Below are 27,297 nucleotides of genomic sequence, written 5' to 3'. Positions count from 1 at the left end.
TATATAGATATTATGTATATACGCACGTCCATATAAATATGTGTAGTTTAATGCATTTTACTCAGCATTTATAATTATTTAAGCATCTTTATTTCTCTCTGATTGTAATTTTTTGTGTTTGTATATTTATATAAATATGTATTGATATCACTAAATAACATATTTCAAAAAATTATTACTGGTTGTGTGCTTTGTAAAATAATCATAATACAGAAATATCAACACATTCTATTCTGTTTTCCCCACTAAGAATAGTTAAATATGCTCAACCTTATATCAGTCATTCAAAATATTTTAAAAATCATTTCCTTGTAAATGTTGCTAACCTTTTAATAAGGTTTACAGAAAAATTGGTGAATATCTGTTTAGTATTTAGCGAGTTATGATTGATAAATGCGCTGATTTTTTTCTTTCGAAAAAATTTTATTGTTACTGTAAACATTTAAAAACCATTACATTGTTGCAATTATTCAGAAACTTTTAAAAACTTACAAATTCATCAATTTAGGCTAAAAGAAGCTAAGAACAAGAATTATAAAACATAAAATCTCTGTGTGTTAAAAGTTGAGCAGGACCGGGGTGACTCCCTCCCAAGTCCGGAGCCGCCCCGTCCTTCCAAACAGCGCTGGTGCTCAGAGGGGATCCTGCCCTGAAGCTCCTTCCCTCCTGCCTCACCCGGAGAGCCAGGCCGCCACTGCTTGGACCTCTGCTCGTGGAGCGCCGGCTCCTTCGTCCACGGAGGCGCAGGCGATTCTTCTTGGTGGCTGTGTCCTTGGCGCGCCACCTGCAGCCCTTGACGTCTCTTTTGTTGCTGCTGCCATCCGGATCACAGCCACGGGGGGCATCTGCCTGCGCCTGCTCACCAGCAAGTTTCTGGAGGTCCAAATGGCGTCTTTGATGGTGGCTGGGGTGAGCCACCTCTCATCGAAGTCTTTTTTAGTCATTTTCTGCTGGCTCACCCCGTACAGCATTAGCTGTACATGAAGGACCTCCCTTGCTGGCAAGTGTGGGAATTGCAAGGAGCCGGCTTTCGCCCACAGGTCCACAGCAGCGCTGCACTCCCACAGCAGGGGCCTCACCGACTCCGGCGCGCCACAACCGGGTCGGGGGCAGATGGATGTTGCAGACATGCCGCGGGAGTGCATAACGGCTCTGACCGGCAGGATCCCATGAGCCACCATCCATGACATCCTGGAGTCTGTTTGGAAGGACGGGATGGCTCACGTTGCGCCAAACGGTGGAGGCGTCTCCACACAGGAGGCCGCGCACTGGAGTCACTGGTTCCCGGTCCTGCACAACAGAAATGATAAAACGATGATTAGTTAAAATCTTGTTCTCCTCTCCTTCCAGTCCAAAATGTTCTAAAAATTTCCGAATAAAAGCATATGCAAGAGAAAGGTTAAAACCTACTGGGATTCTAAAATCTCTTTTTATCATTTTTAATTTTCTGTTTCTTTTTCTGTCTAAAAAGTCATACCTATCGTGTTTGTCATTAAAGCCATAAATATTTAAGAGGTTAAAATCCTGTCCGTTAAAAGTCAGATTTGCTAAAAGTGCTCGTCCCTCTCTCACCACGGTGCTCCCCTTCACCAAGATGTGCGGGTTGTTTATTAAAATGGCCACGCCGTCATTTTTATTTTCATTGGAGCCGCTCCATATAGACGGCCGTGGCCACAAGTCCTGCCACCGGGTGTAATTCTTTAAAAGCGGGAGTTGAAGGTTATCCTGCAATAGTCAGCCCCGCCCACTCCTCACTACTACCCAGGGCTGCCTACTGACCAGTTCTCTGTCTAACAGGTCCGGAAAATCTCTGAGACCTGGGTATTACCCGAAAAGTACTCTATAAGAGATAATCTATTTAAACTGGTGGCGAAAGTGATTCGTCTAGCTCTAACTACCTCCAATCCAGAAGTTATGACCCTTTACAGTTAAGAAACAATCAGCTGAGTAGCCCTCACAGCTGCATAATTCCAATAACCACTTCTGTTAACGGTAGCCCACTTTCTAAATCATAACTTGCACTTGGAACCGGCTAGATTATGTTTAGTGACTTAGATGTAAGTCCCAGGGTCATTATTTACTCTCACCAAAGGAAATTATGAAGCCTCCTATTTACTGGAATCATGTACATTAGTTTTCCCTTAATTAAAAGAACTGAACGAAGATTAAATGACTCTATTAATTCCAATGTCCACCAACCTCTTTAGAAATTTATAGTATAAATTTATTAAGCAAGCTTAAGCAGGGATATGCGACATACAAAACAATAATCAATCGTAAATAATTCAAAAACAGTGTAATAAAATTTACATGTACAATCATACTACCCTGTCCTCTTTTCCCTGACTAAAGTCGCAAGTTCTGAAATGGAATTTCAATGAGCAGACTCAACTCATACCCAGACGATGGTGGATCTTTGGCAACAGGAATTTCTAGCATCCTTGGTTGAGGTCTTTGCCTTGTGTGGAAAAAACCCTCTTTAGAAAGGAAACAAAGCAGAACGGGTCCGAATCCTTTTGCAAAACCCAGTTCCTCATCCCTAAGGGAGCTTTGTCCTTCCTCCAAGTCTTGTTGCAGAGTTTGTAATTGCTGGGCTGAGACGAGACCGACGATCGAATGAAGAACCAGGGATGGGGCGATGGAAACCAGTCCTTTCTTGGCGGTGTGAAGTCCGAGCTCCCCCGTGGTTCTGAAGTGCGGTCCGTGGCTCAATCTGCTTCAGCAAGTTGTCTCTCCTTCTGCGCCGCCGGACTGGAACAACTGGTTCCTCTTTGCAGCCCCTTTTTATACATTTCTCCACCATGTATGTGTATGGGGAGGTTTGGTCTACGTGACTTGCTTCACATCTGTTGTTTTCTCATGAAAAAGTCCCACATTGCCCAACCTATTTCTGCTGACCATAGTGGAAAGTCCCGTACTTCCCCTTTCTCCGTTGCTTCAGCCAAACTCAACACTCAACACTCCAACCATCCTGTGCGCTCTGACCATCTGTTCAGAACTGCTTGCGACATTTCCTGTTTCAGGACTGTGCTGTATTCCTCTCTTTTTCTATAACCCACTATTATTTATTATAGCTCATTAAACACATTAAATCTGTTGTTAAACCTGTTTGAATTAATTTCAAATGATTACAACTTCACATTATCACAAGTTTGATCCTTAGTTAACAATCAATCACATCTCTTACTTATTATAATTCATCAACCATAATCTTTCCACAGTTAATTCATTACAGAAATCATTACAGATCACATTTCAGATAATACATTTCAGAAGGTTATTATGTGATTACTTGTATTCATTTTACTATTCCTTCATATTCAATTTAATTAGCTTTTAATCAAACTACAAGATTACTTATTTTCTCCCAGGCCTCTATGCACCTTTTCTGCATGCACCCGGAAAGATCTCACACCCTATGCCAGTTTTCTTGACACCCCCTCCATGAGATCGGACGGTGCTTCGCAGAAAACACAGAGTCCAAAGTCAAAAGAGATCAAGTCCATCATCACAAGTGATAGTGAGGATGTCCTGCTCATAGCAGGTAACCGGAGACAATGAAGGTGTCCAGGAATCCACAACCGCATACTCCGACAGATTGGATGGCGGAGAAAGCCAGAGTTCTGCGCCCAAATCGTTGTCAAGTGTAGAGTCACCTGAGACGGAAAGGGTGGAACGTTCCAGCGGAGGCGGCAGAGGCGAAGGCAAGTCCATGCCGAAGTCTGGCAGCGTTGATGGATTGTTGCAGTAGCCGTCCAACTCTGCCAGCAGATTCTGGAAATCCATATCACTTGGTGATGGAGATGAAGGGGAAAGGGTGTCCTCAGTCTGGCATGCTTGGGGAGATGAACTGAGGTTCTCAGTTTGGGTACCTCTCTCGTTAGTCGCACTGCTGGCTTGGCATCCGACATCGATAAACAAATCCGGAGACACGGGACGTGTAGGCGGAAGATAGTCGCCCACCGCCACAATTCGTCCGTCCAACAGATGTAAAGTTGGGAGGCATTGCCGAGTAAGTTGGTGTTCCCATAACTTATGAATCACGGGCAGCCGTAGTCCCGTATACCAAGGAGATGTTGTGAAGTCGTCGTCGTCTAGGCCAAATGCAGAGGTCCACACGATTTTGTGCACCCGTTCCAGGGATCTAGATGTGGAATCCGCTATGTAGGGCAAATCCTCCAGCCCTGTGGCGCAGAGAATTGCCGTAACATCATTAAAATGGCTGCTCACGCATTTGTGACACCAGCGGGCGGACGATGCCACCCAAATGAATCCATAGGATTCTGCGGTGATCCCACATCCCACACAGCAGGTTGATGCCTGAGGAGAAACAGTAACCCAGGTAACTTCATGATCAGTGGTTATTGATTAACTACATGTACTTACAATGACGAAAATGCTAAAGCGAAAGCTGAGAGAGTAGGCTGGTTTTAAGCCCGTGTGCCGGCTTGTTTTGCGAGCCAAGGTGAATTAATCACAGGAGCCGAAATGTCATGATCTGGTGCTGGTTCACCTCGATCATAGACATGAGCTGAATCATGGAATATTGCCGCGTAGGTCATCAGCCAGACAACAATGGCGAGGTCCGAGGTCTCATGAAGCCAGTAGAGGACCACCAGGATCCCCCAAACCGTTGCCCAAAGAGCCAGGATTACCCACTTTTGCATCCAAATTCGCCGTCCCCGACCCTTGATAGACAAGGCCTGGCGCGCTAAGTAGATGAGGATAGATACTGCGAAAAGCCCTTCTAGAATAGCTGTGAGGATCTTAAATGGGGCGGCTCGTGTGGCTTGTGTGCCCCCAAGGACCAATTCCAATATCAGTGCTGCGGTATCGGTGATGAGCCACAGGCAGACCACAACACCCCTGCGCCAATTAATGCGAGTACGGCCCATCAGGTAACAAGCGAAGAGGGACGAAGCCAACCCCCATCTGTGGAGAATGATTGGACGGAGGATAAGCTTGGCATATCCTTGTAGCGCGACGAAGATCCTCATAGGATGTCCCTTGGGCCAAGGACCGGTGTGGCAGAAGACTACCCAGGCCAGGGTAATCCCTAAGTGCTCAATGGTACTCACTTGAATCGGTGCAAAAAGTGAGTTGGGATTTGATGAGTTGGTCGAAGAGTTGTTTTCCATGATGTGAGATGATGGTCGCTCTGGATCAGGTCCTATCGGCAGCTGCGATGAAGGTTGAATGGCTCGCAGGCACACGGCAGCTCTCTCTTATGCAGAAGTAGGCTCCTCCTTAGGGGGGAGGGGCTGGTAGTTCCTCTTTTTGCAACGACAAAGTGCTTTCAGCCACGCCTCCAAGACGATTTTGCCGATGAGTATGGCTACGGCGACGCCCAGGAGACCTAAAAGATATGGCCATAGCACGCTCAAAGCGTCTAGCAGCCACTGTTCAACAATGTTGAGGCCTTCTTCCACCACATGAGCAATTTCTTCCACAACCTCGGTGGCGACGGCCACCAAAGTTGCTCCCATAGTCTCATACCAGAAACAGTCATGTTTATTAGAGCCTTCTCCACATTGCTGCCAATGCTCCATAGTGGTGGAGCAGGTGAGATTGGAATACAACAGGTTGGGTCCTACCCAGTCAAACCCTGAGTCGATGTTCCCTTCACACAGACTTTTCCGAAAAGCATGTCCTTCGGCGATGGCTATAAGGGGATTTGGAATGAACGGAACGGGTAGTCCAAGAATGCTCTTGCGCTTCTGGAGATGATATCCTAGGATTGCGTCGGTGCATGTCCGTCCACTCACTATGGCCCTCCGCCATGTGCCATTGATTTTCCGCCAAGTAACCTCAGAAGAGTGAGTGTCATACTCATTTGCATAATGTTCCTTGCAGTAGCTTTCCCAACCTCGGACGGTTTGGCAGGGTCTTCTGGCCAAACTGATTGTGCATTCGAGGACCCGTCTTGTTGTGTTTCTACAGGTCATGCGCCAAGGTCTCGGGTTGACATAACTGTCAGGTCTCCAAAAAACTCCAGGCCAAATCATGCGGTCTTTTGAATAAACCGTGGCGATGTACTGGTACCTGACCCAGTAGTTTGTTGATTCCGTGAGGCATGGTGTTACCCAAGCTTCAAACTCATCTTGTTGGAGTCCCCACCACTCGTAGTCCCAATTTCGAGTGTAATCCTCGTACCAGGCTCGCAAAGCCCATTTGGCCGTAGGTGCTTTGTCAGGATCAGGGCAGTTGTACCTCCAGGTGGAGTGAAGAGCGTTCCCAGTTTGCCAGAGGTCACAACGTGGCGATGAGTGGGTTTTCCTCCAACAGGTGTCATTAAGGCTCTCAAAAATTCTTTTGGCGACACATTTATCAATTTTTGCAAAGTCATTTTTAGGAACTTTCAGAAGGTCATCAGGAGTTGGAAGGGGTTGTGTACGCAAATTGGCAATGTGTAGCTCCTCCAACCCAGTATGAGAGCGAACCGTTCCCTCCGGGAAGTCTCCCATAAAGAACGTCTGGTCTTTGGCTAGGTATGTCCATGGGAATGAGTTGTTCAGCCAGGTTTCAACTTCTGTGCGGATTGTGCGTGTAGAGTGCCACAAATCAGCCCAGTATTCCTCTATGGCTGTAACTATATAATTCTGTCCTGCACATTGCACAAACTTATTCCAGAGGCAAGGATTTAACCAACTGAAGTGGTGTCTATAACAGTGCTTTTGCTCCTCATCATACATAAACCGTCTAGGTCCTAGCCTGATCAGGAAAGCCGTCATGTTGGTCAAATTGGCTGATGTAGGCGGCATCGTTGTATTGACTGGAAGATTACCTCGGGAGGCATTTCGGAAGGTCCAGTTGCCCGTTGGTGCTGTTGGGATGATGTCATCCTCTCTGCAGTTCAGGTGATAGTCCCCCCAAAACTCCCCTCGTGGGAGCCAGGCTCGACAGCCTGAGGACCTGGGTGGGGCTGGGTAGACTACTTCGGTGTCCCAGTACCCTTGGTTGGGCAGCAGTAGCAGCGATCGACAAGCCATGTTGCAATGCCATTCTGGCATACCTCGGTCCGGGTGAATCCAGTTGCATCTGACGGTCCGTCGTTCTTTGTTCTGCAGAACCCGTATCCAGCAGAGCACTCCAGTCTCGAGGAAGTCGTAGTTGTAGATTTCCCAGGTACGATTTAGAAGGTCGTCCAGAGTGGAGTCGTTCAATTTGAAGGCTCGGCGTTCCACGTACTTTTTCCCGTTGTCCCTGCTGAATAGGTTGGTTCGATTCTGGACAGAAGTCTCGTTGTCCCATGGCACAAAAATAGCCGTGGTGCTTGTATTCCAACAATTGAAGTTAGCGTACTTAGAATGTCCATAGGTGACCCTTGTATGCGTAAGATACCACGGTCCAACTCCGATGAAGTAGAAGATAGTAGCAAGAACAGCAGCAGCAAACAGCAGGGCAAGAAGCGTTAGCAGCCCTTTCAGGCATAGGGATTTTCCGGTTATCGTAGTCGTTTTCCGTAGCAAAGGTTTGTTAGAGGTTTCCGAGTCGTCGTCGGTGTCAGTAGAGCTGTCTGATTCCGATGTAACATCCAGCAACTCCGGGTCTGTAGGCTTGCGCCTCATGCCGATAGCATCCATCCTGGCCAGATTAGTGCTTCTCTGGGATCCGCTGTATCAGGCGCTGTACAGATTTTTCTCAAAGAGTTGAGGTGGCCCTGGTTGGCAGGGTTCTTTCCAACCCGTCTGGTGGCCCTTCTCTGCTGCAGGGCTGTATATATGGGAGAGGGGTAGGGTAAGTCAGGCTCCAACCCCCTCCACACCCACTTCCAGTGGAACACCCTCCAGTAGTCCGGCCTAGGGAATGGGCCTGGGGCGGTTCCATTTTTCAGCGCCTGGTCTTGCCAGGATTCGTGTTTGTACCCTATTGGGGCAGGTACTGAGATATAGGTGTACAATGATTGTCCATGCAGAGTTAGTCTAGTGCGGTACCCCCAGGTTGACGGAGTAAAAATCCTCTGGTGTGGTGGATTGGGGTAGACCCTGTCTATTTCCAATTTTAATGGAAGCCTGGTGTTATTAAATATATAACATTCAGGATTTATTTCCCTCCTTACTATGGTTTTCGCCATACTTGGTGAAGTGGTCCAAATCATCATGTCATTAAGTGAAATTTCACAATACAGTCCTTGCAGTGGTTCAAGATAATGGGGACCCCACCTAATCCGTAGTTCGATCCCCCATACCCTGAGATACACTGTATTAAAAATCCAGGGCAGAGATCTTGGGCACATAGGTGAGATTGATGCAACATTAACCGTGTTGTCGGATCCTCTTCCTTTCCAAGCGGGCGGTGCGGTAGGGATAAATAAATGTGGCTTCATGGCAGGGGGCGTCGTGTATTCTTCACTTTCCCCCACCTCTTTTACGTTTTGGAAATTGGTGGGTCGGAGATATATGAGATACTTAAGAAAATAGGCCTCGGTGAGCGGATTGGAAACAGTGAAATCTTCTCTTGGCATATCTAGTAGAATGGAGGTGGTAGGGAGTTTTAAAAACGGGCCTCTGTCTGATAGTCCCGATGAGACTCCAACCCCCACTTTGAACAATCTAGTCACAAAACACTGTCTCCCCTTTCGTTTTTTGGTTTTTTGCTGACCTGCAGACTCGACGACTCGTTTTCCTCCTTCCGGTGCGTCCATCAGTCTTGGTTTGTCTTTCTCCATGGAAATGCTGAGGCGAGCTTCTGCCAGGCGTGAGTTTTGGGTTTCTTCTTGGGAGGCTCCGGCTCCGTACTGGACACGGTGGCGTGAGTCTGCTCGTCTGGTACCACTTTGATGGCTGCTCCGACTGAGTAGATCCCTTTATAGGGGACGGTGATCATGCGCACTGACAGCTGAAAGGCAAGGAAAATCCGAGCTCATCCCACTTCCCCATGCTGGAGATTTTAGTTTAACAGTAATAATAAATAAAGTTATCTTTAAAATGAATCACTCAAGTGACATCAAGGCCCAACCGTAGACTTAAGTGTCAATAAAGTTAGTTTAACAGTAATAATAAATAAAGTTATCTTTAAAATGAATCACTCAAGTGATATCTAGGCCCAACAGTAGACTTAAGTGTCAATAAAATAAATCTGGTTGTGTGTGTTGTTTTTGTCTCATGCAAACTTTGCTTTAATTTTACTTTTTTCTATCTAATCATAAGAAATCATAGTCAGACAGAGAGAGTCATGAAACAGGAAAAGCAGGTTTCCTGGAAAAAGAGGAAGTTTCCAGCCTGCAGATTTATAAAAATAGCTGAGACTATTACTTATTTTAAAACATGAAAGTTTTAAAGAATGAAATCTAAAACATTTTGAGTAATTTGATAAGATTCAAAGTGAAATACTTATATTAATATTGGTTTACTTGTAATAATATTTACACTTATATTTGTGGGAACACTTACAAGAAAAACAAGTAACTGTAACTTTAGTATTAAATAATTAGAATCATGGATTATTCTTGGTTTCTTTTCAGAAAAACATCTGTAATAACTCACATTAAGATCATAATAAGAGTAACTAATAAGTTATGGTTATAAAATCATAAATGAATGATAAATCAGAGAAGCTGAAGAAAATAAATGTGATATAAGTTATGGTTATAAAATTATAAATGAATGCTAGATCAGAGAAGCTAAAGAAAATAAATGTGATATAAATGTGATTTTGACATTGAACTTGAAATGGTGTAAAAGGTGTAACTGCAATTAAACATCACTGATATGTTGGAGGTAGAGAGTAGGTGAAAGGTGAAATGCAAGGAACTAACAGGAGAGCAGAGATGATCAACGCCTTATTTAGGTGAAAGGTTGTGAAGACAACGGAGACAGGAGGTTGAGCAACTCTGAGACATCAGCACAGACATCAGGACATAATGTCTGAAGGACAGTGATGGATGTGAGGTCATCTGTCTAAGCAGACAGCCAATGAAAACGCACCAAAAGGGTGGATAAACCCTATATAAGGTGGGTGCAAAAGAGGAACCTTTCGTTGGATCCTCCGGGCAGCTTCGAGCCAAGAGATGGACAAAGAACTCTGCAGCTGAAGAAGAGCCGGGGCCACGGAGCCGAAGACTGTCCGGCCATGGGGACCAACCCGTCAGCCCCACAACCTGTGGCTTCAAATCGCACTTCTCTCATCGGCTGGGTTCAGACCCCAAAGACAAAGATGAAGACAAAGGCAAAGACAAAGAAGAAGAACTGGTGCCTTCCTTCCTGCCAGCACCAAGTCCTGTGTGACCTCACCATCCATGCGGAGAGGAGGCTCATCAGACCTACAGAGATCCTGGCCTTCATCGATCGGCATCTTCCTCCTGCTGCAACACCTTCTTCATCATCAGACCTGCGGAGATCCTGGCCTTCATCGATCAACATCTTCCTCCTGCTGCAACACCTTCTTCATCATCAGACCTGCGGAGATCCTGGCCTTCATCGATCGGCGTCTTCCTCCTGCTGCAGCACCTTCTTCGTCGTCGTGCCAGGTCTGGGGTTCGAGGCGCCAGGCTCCGTCCGTCTCTCTCAAAGGTTCCTTTTTTAGTTCTCAGTGTCAGCAGTAGGGAAAGATAGACTAGATGATTGATTTTACTTATTTGATTATTTCTGCTACTGAATTAAGCTGTACTGACCCTTGCAAAAATGCCTTACTAATAAAATATTTAGCATAAAGAAAATCTAAAAGATGTTGTGGACATTCAGTTAATGAGTCACCTTAAAGTTCTTTGATGGTTGTAAAATAGCTGTGATGTTTGATTCTGGAGAGGAAGAGGTGGAAAATGTTTTATAGGTTGCTGGTAGCCCAAATTTAAAACAACATCCTTGGGACTCGCCCGAGTCACTAAAACCTACCTGGTTCAATAACAAATGCAAGTTGTAAAATAGAGAACGAGCGACCGTTAACAGGTGTGCTCTGTGAAACTAGTTGGCTGTAGGCTGCTCAGTCTGGCTAATTCACAGAGGGAAGAAGGGTGAGACACCTGGATGTAGGCCGTTAAAAATCAGGTGAATCGTTTCTCGAAACCAGCTTAAACAGAGTTTACTTCAGTTCTGGACAGGGTAAATCCCGGCAGATTTAGGAAACTCAATTAACCCGTTAGATGGAGAGCTGGTAGCACATCTCCCCTCTCAGAAGAGGAAGTACGAGAGTGAGAGAGTAGAGACAGAAAGGAGGGGGGGGGTGTTGCGCAACAACAAGTGGCGCCCAACGTGGGGCGGCGCACAACTGAGTAGGCGGGCCCCAAAGATACCAAGTCAGTGAAAACAGATGTGAGACTCTGAATAGCTCACTTGGGTTACTAACTCTTAGGGAAAAGAGTTAGTGGTGACTGATAAGGCCATCAGTCACAACCCTCGCAGTAACTGTATAGCGTACAGGGGAGGGAAAGCTTCTACTGAGGATAGAATGACCAGATCCAGACAGTGAAGCCAGTAGCCAACACAGCCTGGACCCATCCCTACTCGAAAGCGCAAAGAGAGGCTTTGGGGGATAGGCGACTCGAAGACAAAGACAACTATGAGTGAAGAAGAAGGAGGGGGACTGAATCCCCTGCAAAAGCCAGCAATGGGACAAGGGGCAAGCCACATCAGCCGAGACGGGGAAAATCATCAATCCCGTCTTTCCCAATCTACTATAACACGAATTCCTGTACAGCTGATATTACTCGGCGATGGATTGGAATCCTGGACTGAGATAAATAAAAGGATGTTCTTTGAATCTCACTACAAAACCAGTAAGGACATGGCTCGGGACTTAATGGAGATCCTAGTGCGGAATCACATCTACTACTGCACCCAGCTTAAGCATGGGCACCGCCTGGGGGTTGTCAGATGCCCGGTGAAGGTTACTAAGAAGTCGGAGGTTAGAGGATGGCTGGAATGGTTCGCTGAACTCCTTGAAGGATGGACGGATGGTGAGCTGCGGGTTGTCTACAGCCCCTCCGAGAAGTATGACCGCGTAATAAAAACAGCAACCTTAGCGGCGGGCATCGACGGAATCCTGGTGGATCCGAACGCCAGGGGGGTGAGCCAGTACAAAGACTACACTGAGGCCATGCAGAGACTGTCAACCTACAGAGAAGGCAAGGAAAAGGAGCAAGCCCTCGAAGAGGCAGGGTCGGAGGTGGCTGAGGCTCCGTCCCGACTCCCCAGCAGAACCACGACACCGACTCGCCAGCAGAAGCAACCTCCGAGGGATCTGATAGACCTGACGGGCGGCAGCGACAGCAACGACGGCGGTGACAGCGGCGACGATAACGACGGAGGTCCCTCAGCTCCACCGGGTCCATCGCGGAACGAGGACATCCCACCCGCACCAGCCAACGAGGAAGACCCCGAGGGACAGCTCGTCGACAGTCTCACTAAGGAGCAGTGGGCAGTGATGGAGGAGGCGGCCAAGGACTGGTCCCCTCGACAAGGACAGGGGCCCGGGTTTCATCCCCGAGTCCACAGCACGGAGAGGAGGCATCTACTACCACCTTCAAGGACCCCAGCGGCCAGCAGTTCCGACGAGGACGAGGAGGAATCGGACGAAGAGCAGCGGTGCCCCGGCCGCCCCAAGAAGAAAACTCAGAAATCGGACACCTGGAGGATGGCCCGAGAATTGGCCGAAATACCACCAGGGACCGTCAGCATAAGACTGCAGACCGGCCTCCGGATTTATCAGGTTATTGGAAGAATATGGGATCTTGAGGGTGACGGACTGATTGTGTTCACCAATGACCGATACAAGATCCACAATCGAAAGTTCAAACGCAGCCTTGAGAACCAAGCAGGGCAATATTACAAAGCGGATTCAAAATTGCTGGAAGCCACCTGTAGCCCAAAAACAAGGGGAGAAGTAGCCTTGATGAACGGCTATAGTCTCCCTTATGGCGCTGTAATCCTAGTCCCGATTGATGTCTACCGAGAAGGAGAGAGTCTGGAGGAATATCGGAAGAAGATGTGGCACGGACTCGAGCGGGGCCTGGTGGCAGCCAGCAACGAAAGCATGAGAAGAGTGATAGTGAGTGTACAGGGACTGAGATCGCCAGATCTGCCAAAGGACACCGCCAGATCAATTGCGGAGAACGGAGTGGTGAATATAGCCAGGACCAACAGTCATTTCTTTGTGTTCAAAGAAGTGGTGGTGGTGATTGACCCCCGTCTGCATCGACTCCGCACTGAGCAAGGGGTGAAATTGGCAGCTGAGATGGAGGAGCAATGCCGCATTAGCCATCCATCGCAAGAAATCAAGAAATATCCCTTAAAAATTCCACAGAGCGAGGTTTCAAACACCACCCAGATCGGTAAAGCCAAAGCCGTGCAGCCACCCAGGATAAAGATAAAGGAGGCACCTGTTGAACCAGGGTTCTCCACAGCAAGGTACGTTAAGGAGTTCTCGTTTGAAGAAAGCCGCAGTGAACTGAAAAAACCCAATGCGGGAAAAGTCAAGAATGAGCAGCCGACGGTCCCGAAAGAAGAAGGACCGATGAAACCAGCTAAGATTCGACCGCTGAACTCCCCCAGGAGAGAACCTCTTCGACAACAGCAGTATGAAGACCTCGGCGACTCGGAGGACGAAGAGGAGCAACCGGAGATCGAACATCCTGGAGAAGAAGAAGAGGAGAGCGATCACGGCAGCGTCTTCTCCGACCCCAAGCAACTACCGGCCGAGCATAAGACACTCCGAACAGGACAGCACCGGGGTAAAAAGAAAGAAATAGAAACCTTTGACATCGAAGGATCTTCTGAGAGACTGGCAAGAGATGTGACCTGGGGTCCCGTGCAGGCTAAGGACGGACGGCGTACGTATGTACCAGAAGTCGGCCAAACCGAGTACCAGATCCCGGCAGGATGGGCCAGCAGATTGGGAGACCGGGTGCAGCTCGAGGTGGAAGCGACAATCGGAGAATGGGCTAACATCCTGATGACACCCCCTCCTTTTCTTGACACCCCCTCCACGAGGTCAGACCTTTCACATGCTGGGAGTCCATCACCCTCCTGCAGTTCGCCGTCCTCATCCCCTGGAAAGAGAAGATGTTCGTCTGGGATGTGAAGATGCAGATTCTTCATCCTCAGTTGTCACAGAGGGCTCAGTGTAGTCATCAAAACTCCACTTCTCTTGACACCCCCTCCTTGGAGTTTTGATTTCCCCCATGAGGTGATGAATGTCGAAGAAAACTTGGATCGCTCTGATTCTTCTACAGGAACCTTCGCTGGATGAACTGTCAGTTCTTCAGGATGTGGGATGGTTCTTTAGGGAAGATGGGCTGAGACAGAAGGCCTCAAACAAAAAAAAAAAATCTGGCTGTTCAGCAGAGCAAAGCAAAAAGCATAAGCATCATGACGCTTTATCCGTAATCATGATCCTTTTCCATTTTAATCCATCAGGTTGTGACAGGAGTTCTTCTTTAGCATAATCCAATTTCTTCACGGCCCTCCCAGTCCAAAGCCTTGAAGTTGTTCTTTGAACGGCAACCTTCCCGTAATAGTGGCCAGTCTACTGTAGGATGGCATGGTGCTTGATTCTCTGGCCATCTTCTCGTAATGTTCTGGTTCGCTGTAGCTAAGAACTGGCTTGAGCACTGCTTCCTCATGGACCCCTTTCTTCATCAGTAGTACTGTGTTGAAGTTCAGTACTTACTTTACAAAATCTTGGGCGTTGAATCTCAGCTTGATCCCCGTAGCTGCAGGCCGATCTTGAGCTTTAATCCAAACTCTCTGCCCTGCTTTCAGTGACACTTTGAGCTGCAACTTCCCTTTTTCTTCTCTGAGCAAAAAGGAGAAGTGTCTTCGCCTCCCTGCTTTCTGTGACGTGAACGGAGTTCCTCTGCAGGGGAAGACCTGCTCTTCTAGCAGTTGTCACTGTGTCCATCAGCACCAAGAGGTACTTCTCACCTCTCTTTCCTGTTATCCCCATTGGCTCTGCTACATCCATGCAGACTGAACCCCATGGGACTGTGCTCTTGATGAACAAACCTTCCATCCGCTGCCCTGGGTGCCCTGCGTATCGACCACATACCTCAAAGTCACACAGCTGCATCGGATGGGCTGAAGGGACATCCAGCAGTCCTGCTTGCTCAGTTCTTCACGGGGGTGTAGCACGCCTGCATATTCGAGGGCCTTATGCACGCACCGTACTACCTGCTCCCCATGCTACTCTAGGACCACCTGTCCTTAGGTGTTCTGTCCCACCTCGACACCGGCAGAGACAACCTTTCTTAGTGGCACGAAAGGTCGTCATCTTTGCCCCTCCATAGGGCTTCTTCTCAGGTGTGCGCCTTGTCGCTGCACCTCAAGTTTCGGGCGGAGCCTCAGTTCTGCTTTCTTCTTCCACAAATCTTTGTGTGCCACGGGCTTGCCCTTTGCAGTCTCGAAACCATTTTCTTCCCAAATGGCCAAGTCCTCTCTAAGGGCCTGAGCACAGTAGTAACTGTCAGTTACTAACCTGGCACTCTTGATTTTCCTTTTCACCAGCTCCAGCAATCCTTCCAGTACTGCCGTTACTTCTCCGGCTTGAGCACTACCGAGAGCTTTTCCTTTCTGACGGCATCTCTCTTTGCCATCCTGCTTCAGAATAAATCCCCAGTATGCCGACTGGTCGGACCCCTTTCTGGATCCATCGGTGTAGATTGTCCCTTCCAGTTGTCCTGGCTTCTCAGATGTCGCTTGCGGTCGTTTCTTACTGGTGGGTTGTGCTGGCTCAATTTCAAGCTCCGGGTCCAGCAGGATGTCTTTAACCATGTCTGCGTCTGTGTGATGATGTCAGCTGCTGGTGTTTGTTCCTCTGTTGCCGGATGTCTTCTCGATGGCTGCAGTGGAGGACGCGGTGTGCTTCCTCATCCATCGTCAGCTGATGATACTTTTCTGTGTTTCTTGTGCATGCTTGCAGGCTGGTCTTTTCTTTTCTTGTCAGCATTACATCACGAACCACTCCAGCAAGACTGAGCCAACTTTCCTTTGTCAGGGGTTGATGTTTCAGTTCCTCATTCTTGGAACCAACGTCCCCCCTTGCTTCAGGTCTGAGTCACAGTAGCTGTGTAGAAAGTTGATGCAGTTCTGTTGAGGTCTCCTCCTTTTCCAAACGATCTGGGCGGCCGGCTTCCTCCGGTTTCTTCCCCAGATTTTCCTCCTCGAAGTGATCATCCATCACTCCGTCTCTCTGTCGGTTCGAGTTGTCTATCCCCCAAAGCCTCTCTTTGCGCTTCGAGCAGGGATGGGTCTAGACTATGTTGGCTACTAGCTTCACTGTCTGGATCCGGTCATTTATCCTCAGTAGAAGCTTTCCCTCACCTGTATGCCATACAGTTACTGCAAGGGTTGTGACTGACGGCCTTATCAGTCACCATTAACTCTATTCCCTAAGAGTTAACAAACCAAGTGAGCTATTCAGATCCTCACATCTGTTTTTACTGACTTGGCATAGGGCCCTCCTACTCTGTTAGTCTGGGCCCCACGTTGGGCGCCATGAAGGTTATCCTGCAATAGTCAGCCCCGCCCACTCCTCACTACTACCCAGGGCTGCCTACTGACCAGTTCTCTGTCTAACAGGTCCGGAAAATCTCTGAGACCTGGGTATTACCCGAAAAGTACTCTATAAGAGATAATCTATTTAAACTGGTGGCGAAAGTGATTCGTCTAGCTCTAACTACCTCCAATCCAGAAGTTATGACCCTTTACAGTTAAGAAACAATCAGCTGAGTAGCCCTCACAGCTGCATAATTCCAATAACCACTTCTGTTAACGGTAGCCCACTTTCTAAATCATAACTTGCACTTGGAACCGGCTAGATTATGTTTAGTGACTTAGATGTAAGTCCCAGGGTCATTATTTACTCTCACCAAAGGAAATTATGAAGCCTCCTATTTACTGGAATCATGTACATTAGTTTTCCCTTAATTAAAAGAACTGAACGAAGATTAAATGACTCTATTAATTCCAATGTCCACCAACCTCTTTAGAAATTTATAGTATAAATTTATTAAGCAAGCTTAAGCAGGGATATGCGACATACAAAACAATAATCAATCGTAAATAATTCAAAAACAGTGTAATAAAATTTACATGTACAATCATACTACCCTGTCCTCTTTTCCCTGACTAAAGTCGCAAGTTCTGAAATGGAATTTCAATGAGCAGACTCAACTCATACCCAGACGATGGTGGATCTTTGGCAACAGGAATTTCTAGCATCCTTGGTTGAGGTCTTTGCCTTGTGTGGAAAAAACCCTCTTTAGAAAGGAAACAAAGCAGAACGGGTCCGAATCCTTTTGCAAAACCCAGTTCCTCATCCCTAAGGGAGCTTTGTCCTTCCTCCAAGTCTTGTTGCAGAGTTTGTAATTGCTGGGCTGAGACGAGACCGACGATCGAATGAAGAACCAGGGATGGGGCGATGGAAACCAGTCCTTTCTTGGCGGTGTGAAGTCCGAGCTCCCCCGTGGTTCTGAAGTGCGGTCCGTGGCTCAATCTGCTTCAGCAAGTTGTCTCTCCTTCTGCGCCGCCGGACTGGGAACAACTGGTTCCTCTTTGCAGCCCCTTTTTATACATTTCTCCACCATGTATGTGTATGGGGAGGTTTGGTCTACGTGACTTGCTTCACATCTGTTGTTTTCTCATGAAAAAGTCCCACATTGCCCAACCTATTTCTGCTGACCATAGTGGAAAGTCCCGTACTTCCCCTTTCTCCGTTGCTTCAGCCAAACTCAACACTCAACACTCCAACCATCCTGTGCGCTCTGACCATCTGTTCAGAACTGCTTGCGACATTTCCTGTTTCAGGACTGTGCTGTATTCCTCTCTTTTTCTATAACCCACTATTATTTATTATAGCTCATTAAACACATTAAATCTGTTGTTAAACCTGTTTGAATTAATTTCAAATGATTACAACTTCACATTATCACAAGTTTGATCCTTAGTTAACAATCAATCACATCTCTTACTTATTATAATTCATCAACCATAATCTTTCCACAGTTAATTCATTACAGAAATCATTACAGATCACATTTCAGATAATACATTTCAGAAGGTTATTATGTGATTACTTGTATTCATTTTACTATTCCTTCATATTCAATTTAATTAGCTTTTAATCAAACTACAAGATTACTTATTTTCTCCCAGGCCTCTATGCACCTTTTCTGCATGCACCCGGAAAGATCTCACACCCTATGCCAGTTTTCTTGACAGAGTGAACATTCTTGTAGTAAAAACACATCTGACTGTCCGGAGCTTAAAAAGGATAAAACACTCTGGACTCTAACTTGCGACTTCACACTTCTAACATTGATGGTTGAGAAGGTGAGAGTCATGAGTATGATGGCTAAAATCAAGTATGACATTTTAAAGAATTAAAAACAAGAAAATACTAATTTAAACCCATGTTAAAAAACGGGCGGTCATTAAAACAAGGCGGGTTCAGAGACTGTCCTGTGAACGGAGCTCTTCCTTCCCACATGGTGGTGCAGGTCGGGTTGGAGCTCCATTCCCCCTTCGGACTCTCGGTGTCGGCCGTCTTTCTAAAGCCGTTACCTTGTTTGGGTCCTCCGGGGTTGATTGGTGAGCAAAATTTAGGAACGAGACCTCATTAGATGAGCCAGCGAGGAAGGCTCTGGATTCCTCTCCGAAAGAACCGAAGAGTTCCTCCAGCCTTCCTCTCTTCCCTACCTTGGGGGTAAGGTCGGGAGGTGACTCAGATGCCGGCCTCTTAGCCAGCTGGGCGTCGGGGAGGGGGGCATCATCGCTGCTGTCCGTCTTCTTCCTCAGAGTCCGAGCTAGCTCCGCCTTCGGTTAGCATCTCCCCGCCCTCACTGGATGTTTCGGTCTGGGGGGGGGCTTCCTTCCCCTCCCCGCTTCCCGCCCTCTCCTCCTCTCCTCCAATCAGAGGACCTGGCGGGAGATTTGAAATTTCCGACCCAGCTGCGTCCACTTGCTCATTAGCCGTTTCCGTTGGCGTCTCTTTTCCTTTTTTCAGTTTATTTGCAAACGACTTTGGACAGTCTCTGAACAAATGATCCTGCCCACCACACAAATTACATTTCCGCCCGTTCGTACATTCATCAAAAGTGTGTCCCACTTCTCGACATTTACCACAGAAAACCTTTTCACAAGTTTTGGCCAGATGACCATGCTCGCCGCACTTCCGGCACAGTTTGGGTTGGCCTTGATAGTGAATGTAGCCTCTGTTCTCCCCCAGGACTATCATTGAGGGGAGATGCTTCAGGCCCTGGAAGCCTTGGGGGTCTTCCCATTGTTTAATGGGAACCCGCCAAGCACAGTTCCAGATGCCGTCCACATCCCGCACCTTCATAGCCTGGCCTCTCACAGTGCAGTATCTACCCAGCCACATACAGATGTCTTCAGCACTGACAGTCTCATTGAACATCCTGACAATCACCGTTTTCAGGGAGTTGTCAGTCAGTTTCTCGACGTCAAATACTGAAAACTGGGTCTTAGCATTTTCAAACCGTGTCCAAAACTCCTTGAGAAGTGCGGCAGAGCAAAAACTTACATCATATCCCTTATTGAAAGGCAGGGTAAGGATACAATTCAGGTCATCTGGCCGAAACTTCAGCACCTGTTGAATTAGCTTCCTGGAAAAGTCCAATCTAGTTATTCTATTTTCTTCTTCTCTTTCCTTAAATAAAAAACGAACACTGTGGTGCCTCCGCATGCCGGCATGGCTAGCCGCCATGGTGGAGGCACCACCAGTAAAAGGTTTAAAACCTTTACTAAAACCAATAAATAGTTAAGAAACACCAATAAATACAAATAAAAGGTAAAAGATATTTTCCACTACTTAGTGGTCAATATCTCAACCGGGGACAAAATTTACTGAACCTCTAATTCAGTGGTAACAGCCAAGTCACAAAGACTACCGCTATCACCACCCAAAGGAGGGGACCGCTGTCTGAGCCAAAAGGCCGAGAAGCGATCTCGCTGATGCGCTGATACATCATTGAGTCTGTTAAACATAAAGCTGAGTGGAACGGTCGACCGCTCCAAGATGGCCGCCTTAAATCTCTTCAGTAACAATAGGCAAGAGCGGTCCATGAGGCGTTTAATTATAGTTTATGGGGAAAAAGGGCACAATGACTATGGGCAAAGGTGCATTCATGGGCCCAATATGAGTGGGAATTTACAGTTTCTTTATTTTTACGCCGTTTTCAACTAATACACCAAACAGTTACATAAATAAAAGAAGTTCAATGTCCAAACAACTTGAAAATTGCTTTTATAGTTTATTTTTTTCCAGTTTGACAAGCAAATAAAGATCAAATTTTTCATTAGTGATGTGTTGAGTAATGAAGCGGGTAAGACAGAGAACTCACCTAAACCTGAGCAGTTAAAGTTTTTATTTTTAAATAATAAATCGTTGTCCCTGGTGACATAGCGAGTAACAAGCCAATCACAACCCTCTTATTTTTGTTTCTAGTTTTCTTTTTGATCCAGTCATTGTTTCATACAACCAGATTAATCAGAATTTATGTATCAGAATCACAAACATTTTAAACTTGTTTATTCATTGTAAAGCTTCATGTTGTTTTCACGTTGCCTATTTTACATATATTGTCCAGTTGATGTCACAGTAGAGCAAATGAAGCACCGCGGTGCATCGGCTCATGAGTCGAATGATTGGATGGAGTTCCTCAGGGCTTCATGAAGCTGCATCTCACCATCACTACTTTTCATTGTTTCCTCTCCTGCTCTGGTCAAAACCCACAGGCCCAACCCAGTGCATGCTGGTCCTATACCAGTCCCTATACTTACAGAAAATGGACCCACAGTTCTTAATGTCTAACTTAGAAAAGTTAATAACAAAGGAACAAAAACTAAACAATTATTAACCTACAAATAAACTCATGTTTATAAATAAACCATAAAGATATAAAGTGAACTAAAGTAAAATTTCAATATAATTCAAAGTAATAAAAATAAATAGTATCTTGAAATAATACAATTTGCAGGTAAATATTAACAATAATCCCTACTACAATTAATTTTGTAATAAAATATTTTTTTTCATATCCGTTAATTTGAGAATTCCCCAAATGTCAGCTGGATATATCGACTGATCTGTATCTCTGTCTACGCTCTTGAATTGTCAATTGTTTTTTTTTATTCATTTCTGTCTTGAAAGATGAACAATTACTCGTATGTATTTCAGAAAAGGTAGCAATTACTCTTTCTCTGTTTTCTTGTCCAGATTCCCTGAAGTGTAACGTTTATAACCAGGAGAGGAGATCCACTCTGGACCAGGAGGAGTTAGAACCTGTGCAGGTGAAACAAGAACAGGAAGAGCCTGAAGATCATCAGATAAAAGAAGAGCAGGAGGATCTAAAACACCAGCAGATAAAAGTGGAAGAGAAAGAAGTTTACTGCAGTCAGGGTGAAGAACAGATTGAATTAAAACAGGAGACTGATACCTGCATGGTGGTTCCTGTTGATGAGCAAAAAGACCACACTGAATCAGAACCAAACAGGAACCAAGACATCTTCCAGGAAGCTGCTGAAGCTGAGAACCAAAATCAGGAAAGAAGAAAACCTTTCTCATGTGTCATCTGTAAAAAGCGTTTGTCTTTCAAATCTGTTTTTGATATTCACATGAGAACTCATACGGGTCAAAAGCCGTTTTCATGTGTGACCTGTGGAAAATGTTTTAGTCATAAACAGGATTTAACTCGGCACATGATGATTCACACTGGTGAAAAGCCGTTTTCATGTGTGAACTGTGGAAAAAGTTTTAGTCATAAACAGGATTTAACTCGGCACATGAGGATTCACACGGGTGAAAAGTCTTTTTCATGTGTGAACTGTGGAAAAAGTTTTTGTCAACAACGGCTTTTAACTCAGCACATGACGATTCACACAGGTGAAAAGCTGTTTTCATGTGTGAACTGTGGAAAAAGTTTTAGTCAAAAACAGGATTTAACTCGGCACATGATGATTCACACTGGTGAAAAGTCTTTTTCATGTGTGAACTGTGGAAAAAGTTTTCGTCGTAAACCGCATTTATCTCAGCACATGATGATTCACACTGGTGAAAAGCCGTTTTCATGTGTGAACTGTGGAAAAGGTTTTAGTCATAAACCGCATTTATCTCAGCACATGATGATTCACACAGGTGAAAAGCCATTTTCATGTGTGAACTGTGGAAAAAGTTTTAGTCAAAAACCGACTTTAACTCAGCACATGAGGATTCACACTGGTGAAAAGCCGTTTTCATGTGTGAACTGTGGAAAAAGTTTTAGTCATAAACCGACTTTAACTCAGCACATGATGATTCACACTGGTGAAAAGCCGTTTTCATGTGTGAACTGTGGAAAAAGTTTTAGTCATAAACCGACTTTAACTCAGCACATGACGATTCACACTGGTGAAAAGCCGTTTTCATGTGTGACCTGTGGAAAAGGTTTTTGTCAAAAACGGCTTTTAACTCGGCACATGATGATTCACACTGGTGAAAAGCCATTTTCATGTGTGACCTGTGGAAAAAGTTTTCGTCATAAACAGCATTTATCTCAGCACATGATGATTCACACTGGTGAAAAGCCGTTTTCATGTGTGAACTGTGGAAAAAGTTTTAGTCATAAACCGACTTTAACTCAGCACATGATGATTCACACAGGTGAAAAGCCGTTTTCATGTGTGACCTGTGGAAAAAGTTTTGGTTATAAACCGACTTTAACTCAGCACATGATGATTCATACTGGTGAAAAGCAGTTTTCATGTGTGACCTGTGGAAAAAGTTTTATTCGAAAACAAGATTTAACTCAGCACATGAGGATTCACACCGGTGAAAAGCCGTTTTCATGTGGGACCTGTTTCAAAAGTTTTAGTCAAAAACAAAATTTAATTCGGCACATGACGCGTCACACAGTTGAAAAGCTGTAGAATTATGTTCCATAAATGTCCTATGTTGTATTTGTTAAATGTGATCATTTTGATCTTCACATTTTGATACTTAGAGATGTTCAACCATGACACATTTTCCTTCATTGATGTTTTATTTTTCTGGTATATTCTGTATCAAAAAACAATAATGATAAACTGTACGTTATTGTATTAACTTACTGTTTATGTCAAACTGTATGTTGTGTGTGTACAACGTGAAGAGCAGAGGGCTCAGCACACAGCCCTGAGGAGTGCCAGTACTGATGCTGATAGATGAAGAGGCTTGGGGGCCCACTGACTATTTCATGCATTAACAGAGTTTGACCGGACATGGACTCCCTTCCAGAACATTCTCACATGATTGGACTTGAGGGATTGATTTGTATTATTCTGTACCATAGAGAGTGAGTGGGGTTTATTTTTGTAGTTTTTTAAATCAACAATAGAATGTATATAATGGTTGAGTGTTTAAAAAAAAAATCTACAAAACAGTATTTGTGTTAATTTTGTGTTTAATGTAAAATGAGATTGAATCTGATTTTATTTCTTTCAAATTATGTTAACCAGTTTTACTCTACCTAATTAAAATCTATTGAAATAAAAAAAATCATTTGTACTTTAAAGAAATGCAAAATTCACCGCAAACTAATTTTCATGCATTGATTGCACAAAGTACATGTAATTATTTTTAATATTTTGCTTTTTTCTCTTGTTTTAGCTGTAATATTTTAATCTGTTCTGCTGCAGCATTTAGATTACTGTATTTTAATGTTGAAACTATTTTTATGTTTATATGTATTTTAGAAAGAAATAAACGTGTAACATTTCATTTAACATTAAAACTTTTGAGTTTTCCTTTAGTATATGTTGTGCCTGATCCTTGAACCCAGTAGATGGTGGTACTACAGCTATACTGGTTGTAGCCACTGTGGTTCCTGTAACTGATGGGTTGCCGGTTCAAACTTCCCACATGTAACCCAGGTGTCCGCCATGACCCAATCACCTTCCCTTTAAGTTGATTGTCATGTGTGCTTCCGGGTTTTGTTTTTTCTTCCCCACCTTGCTGCTACTCACTGTTGGTTGTTTGTAAAACAACCTGGAGTTTCTGAATCGACTCATCACTCATTTAATCTCTAAAACTTGAAGATTGCGGTGAGTTGTTAAATACCATCTGACTTGACGTTGTATAGCATTTGCAATGATAGCGCCGCTAATATTTCCCTCCTGTTGAATCACTCGCCAGGTTGTGATCCATTGACAGCTGGTGAACCTTCCTGATCTGAGCAAGTTATCATTGCATCCACCTCATCAGATAATCCGTTACTCGACGGTGAGTAGATAATAGGGCGTTATTTTCGCTCTGCTCCGCCAGTTAGCATTAGCATTAGCTCTGATCCATCGACAATCAGTGGCCCACATCAGTTTAGTCTACTTATTAATTACTTACTTAATGAAGAATCACACTGTTGCAGCCGAATTAAAGACCACACCTTTAATATTTAAGGGTTTACCTTTCAACTTTAGATTTGATTATTTTTTCCATCATTTCTTTATTGGTGTTGCATTCCATGTTGGTGCAGCGATGAAATTTGGTACCTAATATGATTTAGTTTGTAGCTACTTTGATCAATCACATTTGTAAGTTGATTGACTTGATTCAATATTGGTTGTTTGTAACAACTGCTAATTATATTATCTAGGCAATTTTGAACTTGAATTATGAAGTGCGCTTTTTTAAAAAAAAAAGGATTTAAATTTTTCTTTTTATCTTCTCCTTTCTTTTTTATTTTTTCTATGAAGTTGTTAAAATATAGCAAGTACATATTTAATTGTTTTCTTGTCTCTTCCATTTAGTTTATATAAATATAATGTTTATATATTGTAAAAAAGAGGATAATTTAATGCTAACTTTGGACAAAACGTTTGGCTCTTTCCTCTTTAATTTTCCCGGGATCCTCGACGAGCGGCGGCGTTCTGCTAAAACGAAACAACAACAAAGCGTGTTGACGTCACAGATCACAGAGTTTAATTCCATACAAAGCAATGAACAACAAAGCTGCAGAGGAACAGAGATATGCATTTTTCTCATAAAAATAAAGACAGACACGGGGAAGACAGACAAAACACAAAACAAAGACAAAGAAAGAAGGCAAAAAATAGCGGCCGCTCTCTCTATTTTAGCGCTGACCCGGAATTTTATACTGAGTGGGTGTTTCCTCAATTTAATATATGCAGTCAAGGCGTTCCTCCTATTGACCAATTAGAAATTCCGTAGGGACTCAGAGAAACTTAAGAACCTCCCTGATCTACGGCAAAGATTGAAGGCCGTCTGGTTTTCGTCTCAGTAAAAGGGCGGACCACTTAGTTCTCATCCCTGTCTGATACGGGCAGATCCCTGGCGCCAAAAGTCCTGAGATGAGATTTCGCAGATACCTCTGAAGTCTCTTCTGCCCCATCGGAATGTTACTTTAATTGCTCTGTGTGTCAGCGGGGGAGGAAAGGGGCCCCCGCTTGTCTGAATGCCTGCTATTCGGCTGAATTCCCAAATGCTCAACAGAAAACTGTATTAAGCACTAAAATTAATCATTTTTTCCTTAACAATATGAACTTAATGTGTGTTATCTGGTCTTTTAGGTCAGGTTTTTTCCCCCTTCCCCTTGCATTGACTCACTTGATGACGGAAGATGGCGAGCTACCCACCGACCATCTGGTGGTAGGAAAACGGAACTACACTTTCCCTACAGAAACGAACTAAACTCTGAGTATTGAAAAGGGAACATAATTATTCTCTTTTTGTTCTTGGATCTATTGTGGACTCTTACGTTTGAAGTATCACTGATTATTATTATAATTGTTTTTGTTGGTTTGTTTTTTTCCCCTTCTGTTTTTGGAAATTTATTGTTTTGTTGTTTTGGTATTATTATTATTATTATTATTATTATTATTATTATTATTATTATTATTGCCACTGCAATAAATAGCAATATTAACAAACTTTACTTTTTTGTATCAGTTGTATTAATTATTCACCCCACTCATGACTCCGTGCCGTACCTACTTCTGATTATACAAACTAGTTAACACTACACCTCGCAGTCAGATCTGCTCAGTTGAGAAAGGCGCTACACACATCCATCTCAGTTGTTGAGTCCTTGAGCAAGGCACCAAACCTGCCTTGCCTGCTGTTAGTCAGAAGTCCGATGGTGCTGATTGTGTAGCAGCTTCAGTCAGTCTGCCCTAGGGCAGCTGGGCTACAATGTAGCTTACCACCATCAACATGTAAAGCACTTTGGCATCCTCTGCACTAGATAAATCGCTATACATACATTTACCATTGACTATACACTTGCATTTTGTCTTTTTGTTGTGTTTTGTATTAAACTTGTCCTGTCTGACAGTGTGACACTCAGCATTGTCGAGTACCAAGGTTAAGCCCTAAAGACTTGCATAAGTGGACCATTATGGCTTCCCCCTGATATTTACATGAAACTTTATTAAAAACTGCTTTGGGTTTATTTTATTAAATTGTAATGAGACGGAGAAGAAATCGGGAGAGAAAAGAAAGGTGAGAAAAAAGTTTTATAGGGGCCCCCTCCTCTCACCCAACTTGATATAAAGGTGATCACAGAGAGGAGGGAGCCAGAGACCAAACCTGACAGACAGACCAGGCACACAGAGACAAGATCACATGTTCCCATTCTCATGTGTACACCCAGACATTCAAACCCATGTAGACAATGTCAAAATAAACAAAACAAAAATGGACACCATACACCCACTTGCATTTCTCATACATAGAGATCCAACCAGAACCAGGACCACCAGCTTAGGAATCATTCAAACCAAACCCCTATCCCATGTCACAAAGCCAGCCTGCCAACCTAAGGATCCACCTAGTCCCAATGAAGAAGATCCAGCAGACATACAGCGCACCGGGTTGACTGAAAGAACCCCTACCCAAGAAATGGACCGACCAGCCAGCTCAGCGCAATATCCAGAACAAGAATACCACCCACAGCCCTGAATCCCAGCCCAGCACCAGGCTGTGGCCACAGATAGGCTAGCAAAGCAATAAATCACAGCCCATACCAACACCAAGACTGACAGACAGCAAACGATACCAGACCCAAAAAAAGGGGCCAATCAAAATGCAAACACCAGCCAACACAAGCACTTTCACCACTTCATACACAAATAAGCCAAAAACACAAGCCTCTCAACTTGCCGACTACACCACCAGTAGGAAGGATGCTACAGAAAAGCCAACGCACCAACCGTGAAAAAGGAAGCAGCCCCTCACAGGTCCATAAACATCCCAGCCGCCAAGTGATAAGTAAAAAAGCCAATCCTAACCTGGTACAACCTGGTTTTCATGCATTAATTTTTCTTGATTGTAGAAAATATGGTTGAATATTTTCTTCAATAATTTGTTGTGTCTGTT

General features: G+C 44.7%; 2 protein-coding genes across 3 annotated transcripts; one reads left to right on the top strand and one right to left on the bottom strand.

Moving 5' to 3' along the window:
* Positions 1–508: 508 nt before the first annotated feature.
* On the bottom strand, positions 509–20,157 carry LOC111610446. Of its 2 annotated transcripts, none has more exons than XM_023344672.1 (2): positions 18,630–20,157; positions 509–1,290 (listed from the first exon to the last, which is right to left on the bottom strand). In XM_023344672.1, exon 2 carries the CDS (start codon positions 1,188–1,190, stop codon positions 672–674), a length of 519 nt encoding a protein of 172 aa, XP_023200440.1. In that variant the 5' UTR covers positions 1,191–1,290; positions 18,630–20,157; the 3' UTR covers positions 509–671. Both variants share the same exon structure in this region; 1 of them encodes a protein (XP_023200440.1).
* A 1,493-nt stretch (positions 20,158–21,650) lies between these two features.
* On the top strand, positions 21,651–22,766 carry LOC111610469 (gastrula zinc finger protein XlCGF8.2DB-like; the record flags this gene model as incomplete). The annotated part of the gene is made up of 2 exons (XM_023344699.1): positions 21,651–21,834; positions 22,087–22,766. Coding segments are annotated over 2 exons (864 nt in total), but the record flags the coding sequence as incomplete, so codon positions are not given.
* Between the last annotated feature and the right edge of the window lie 4,531 nt (positions 22,767–27,297).

Source organism: Xiphophorus maculatus, chromosome 13 (assembly GCF_002775205.1).
Source record: "Xiphophorus maculatus strain JP 163 A chromosome 13, X_maculatus-5.0-male, whole genome shotgun sequence".
In the NCBI taxonomy this organism is placed as follows: domain Eukaryota; kingdom Metazoa; phylum Chordata; class Actinopteri; order Cyprinodontiformes; family Poeciliidae; genus Xiphophorus; species Xiphophorus maculatus.
This window is presented reverse-complemented; position numbering and strand designations above follow the sequence as displayed.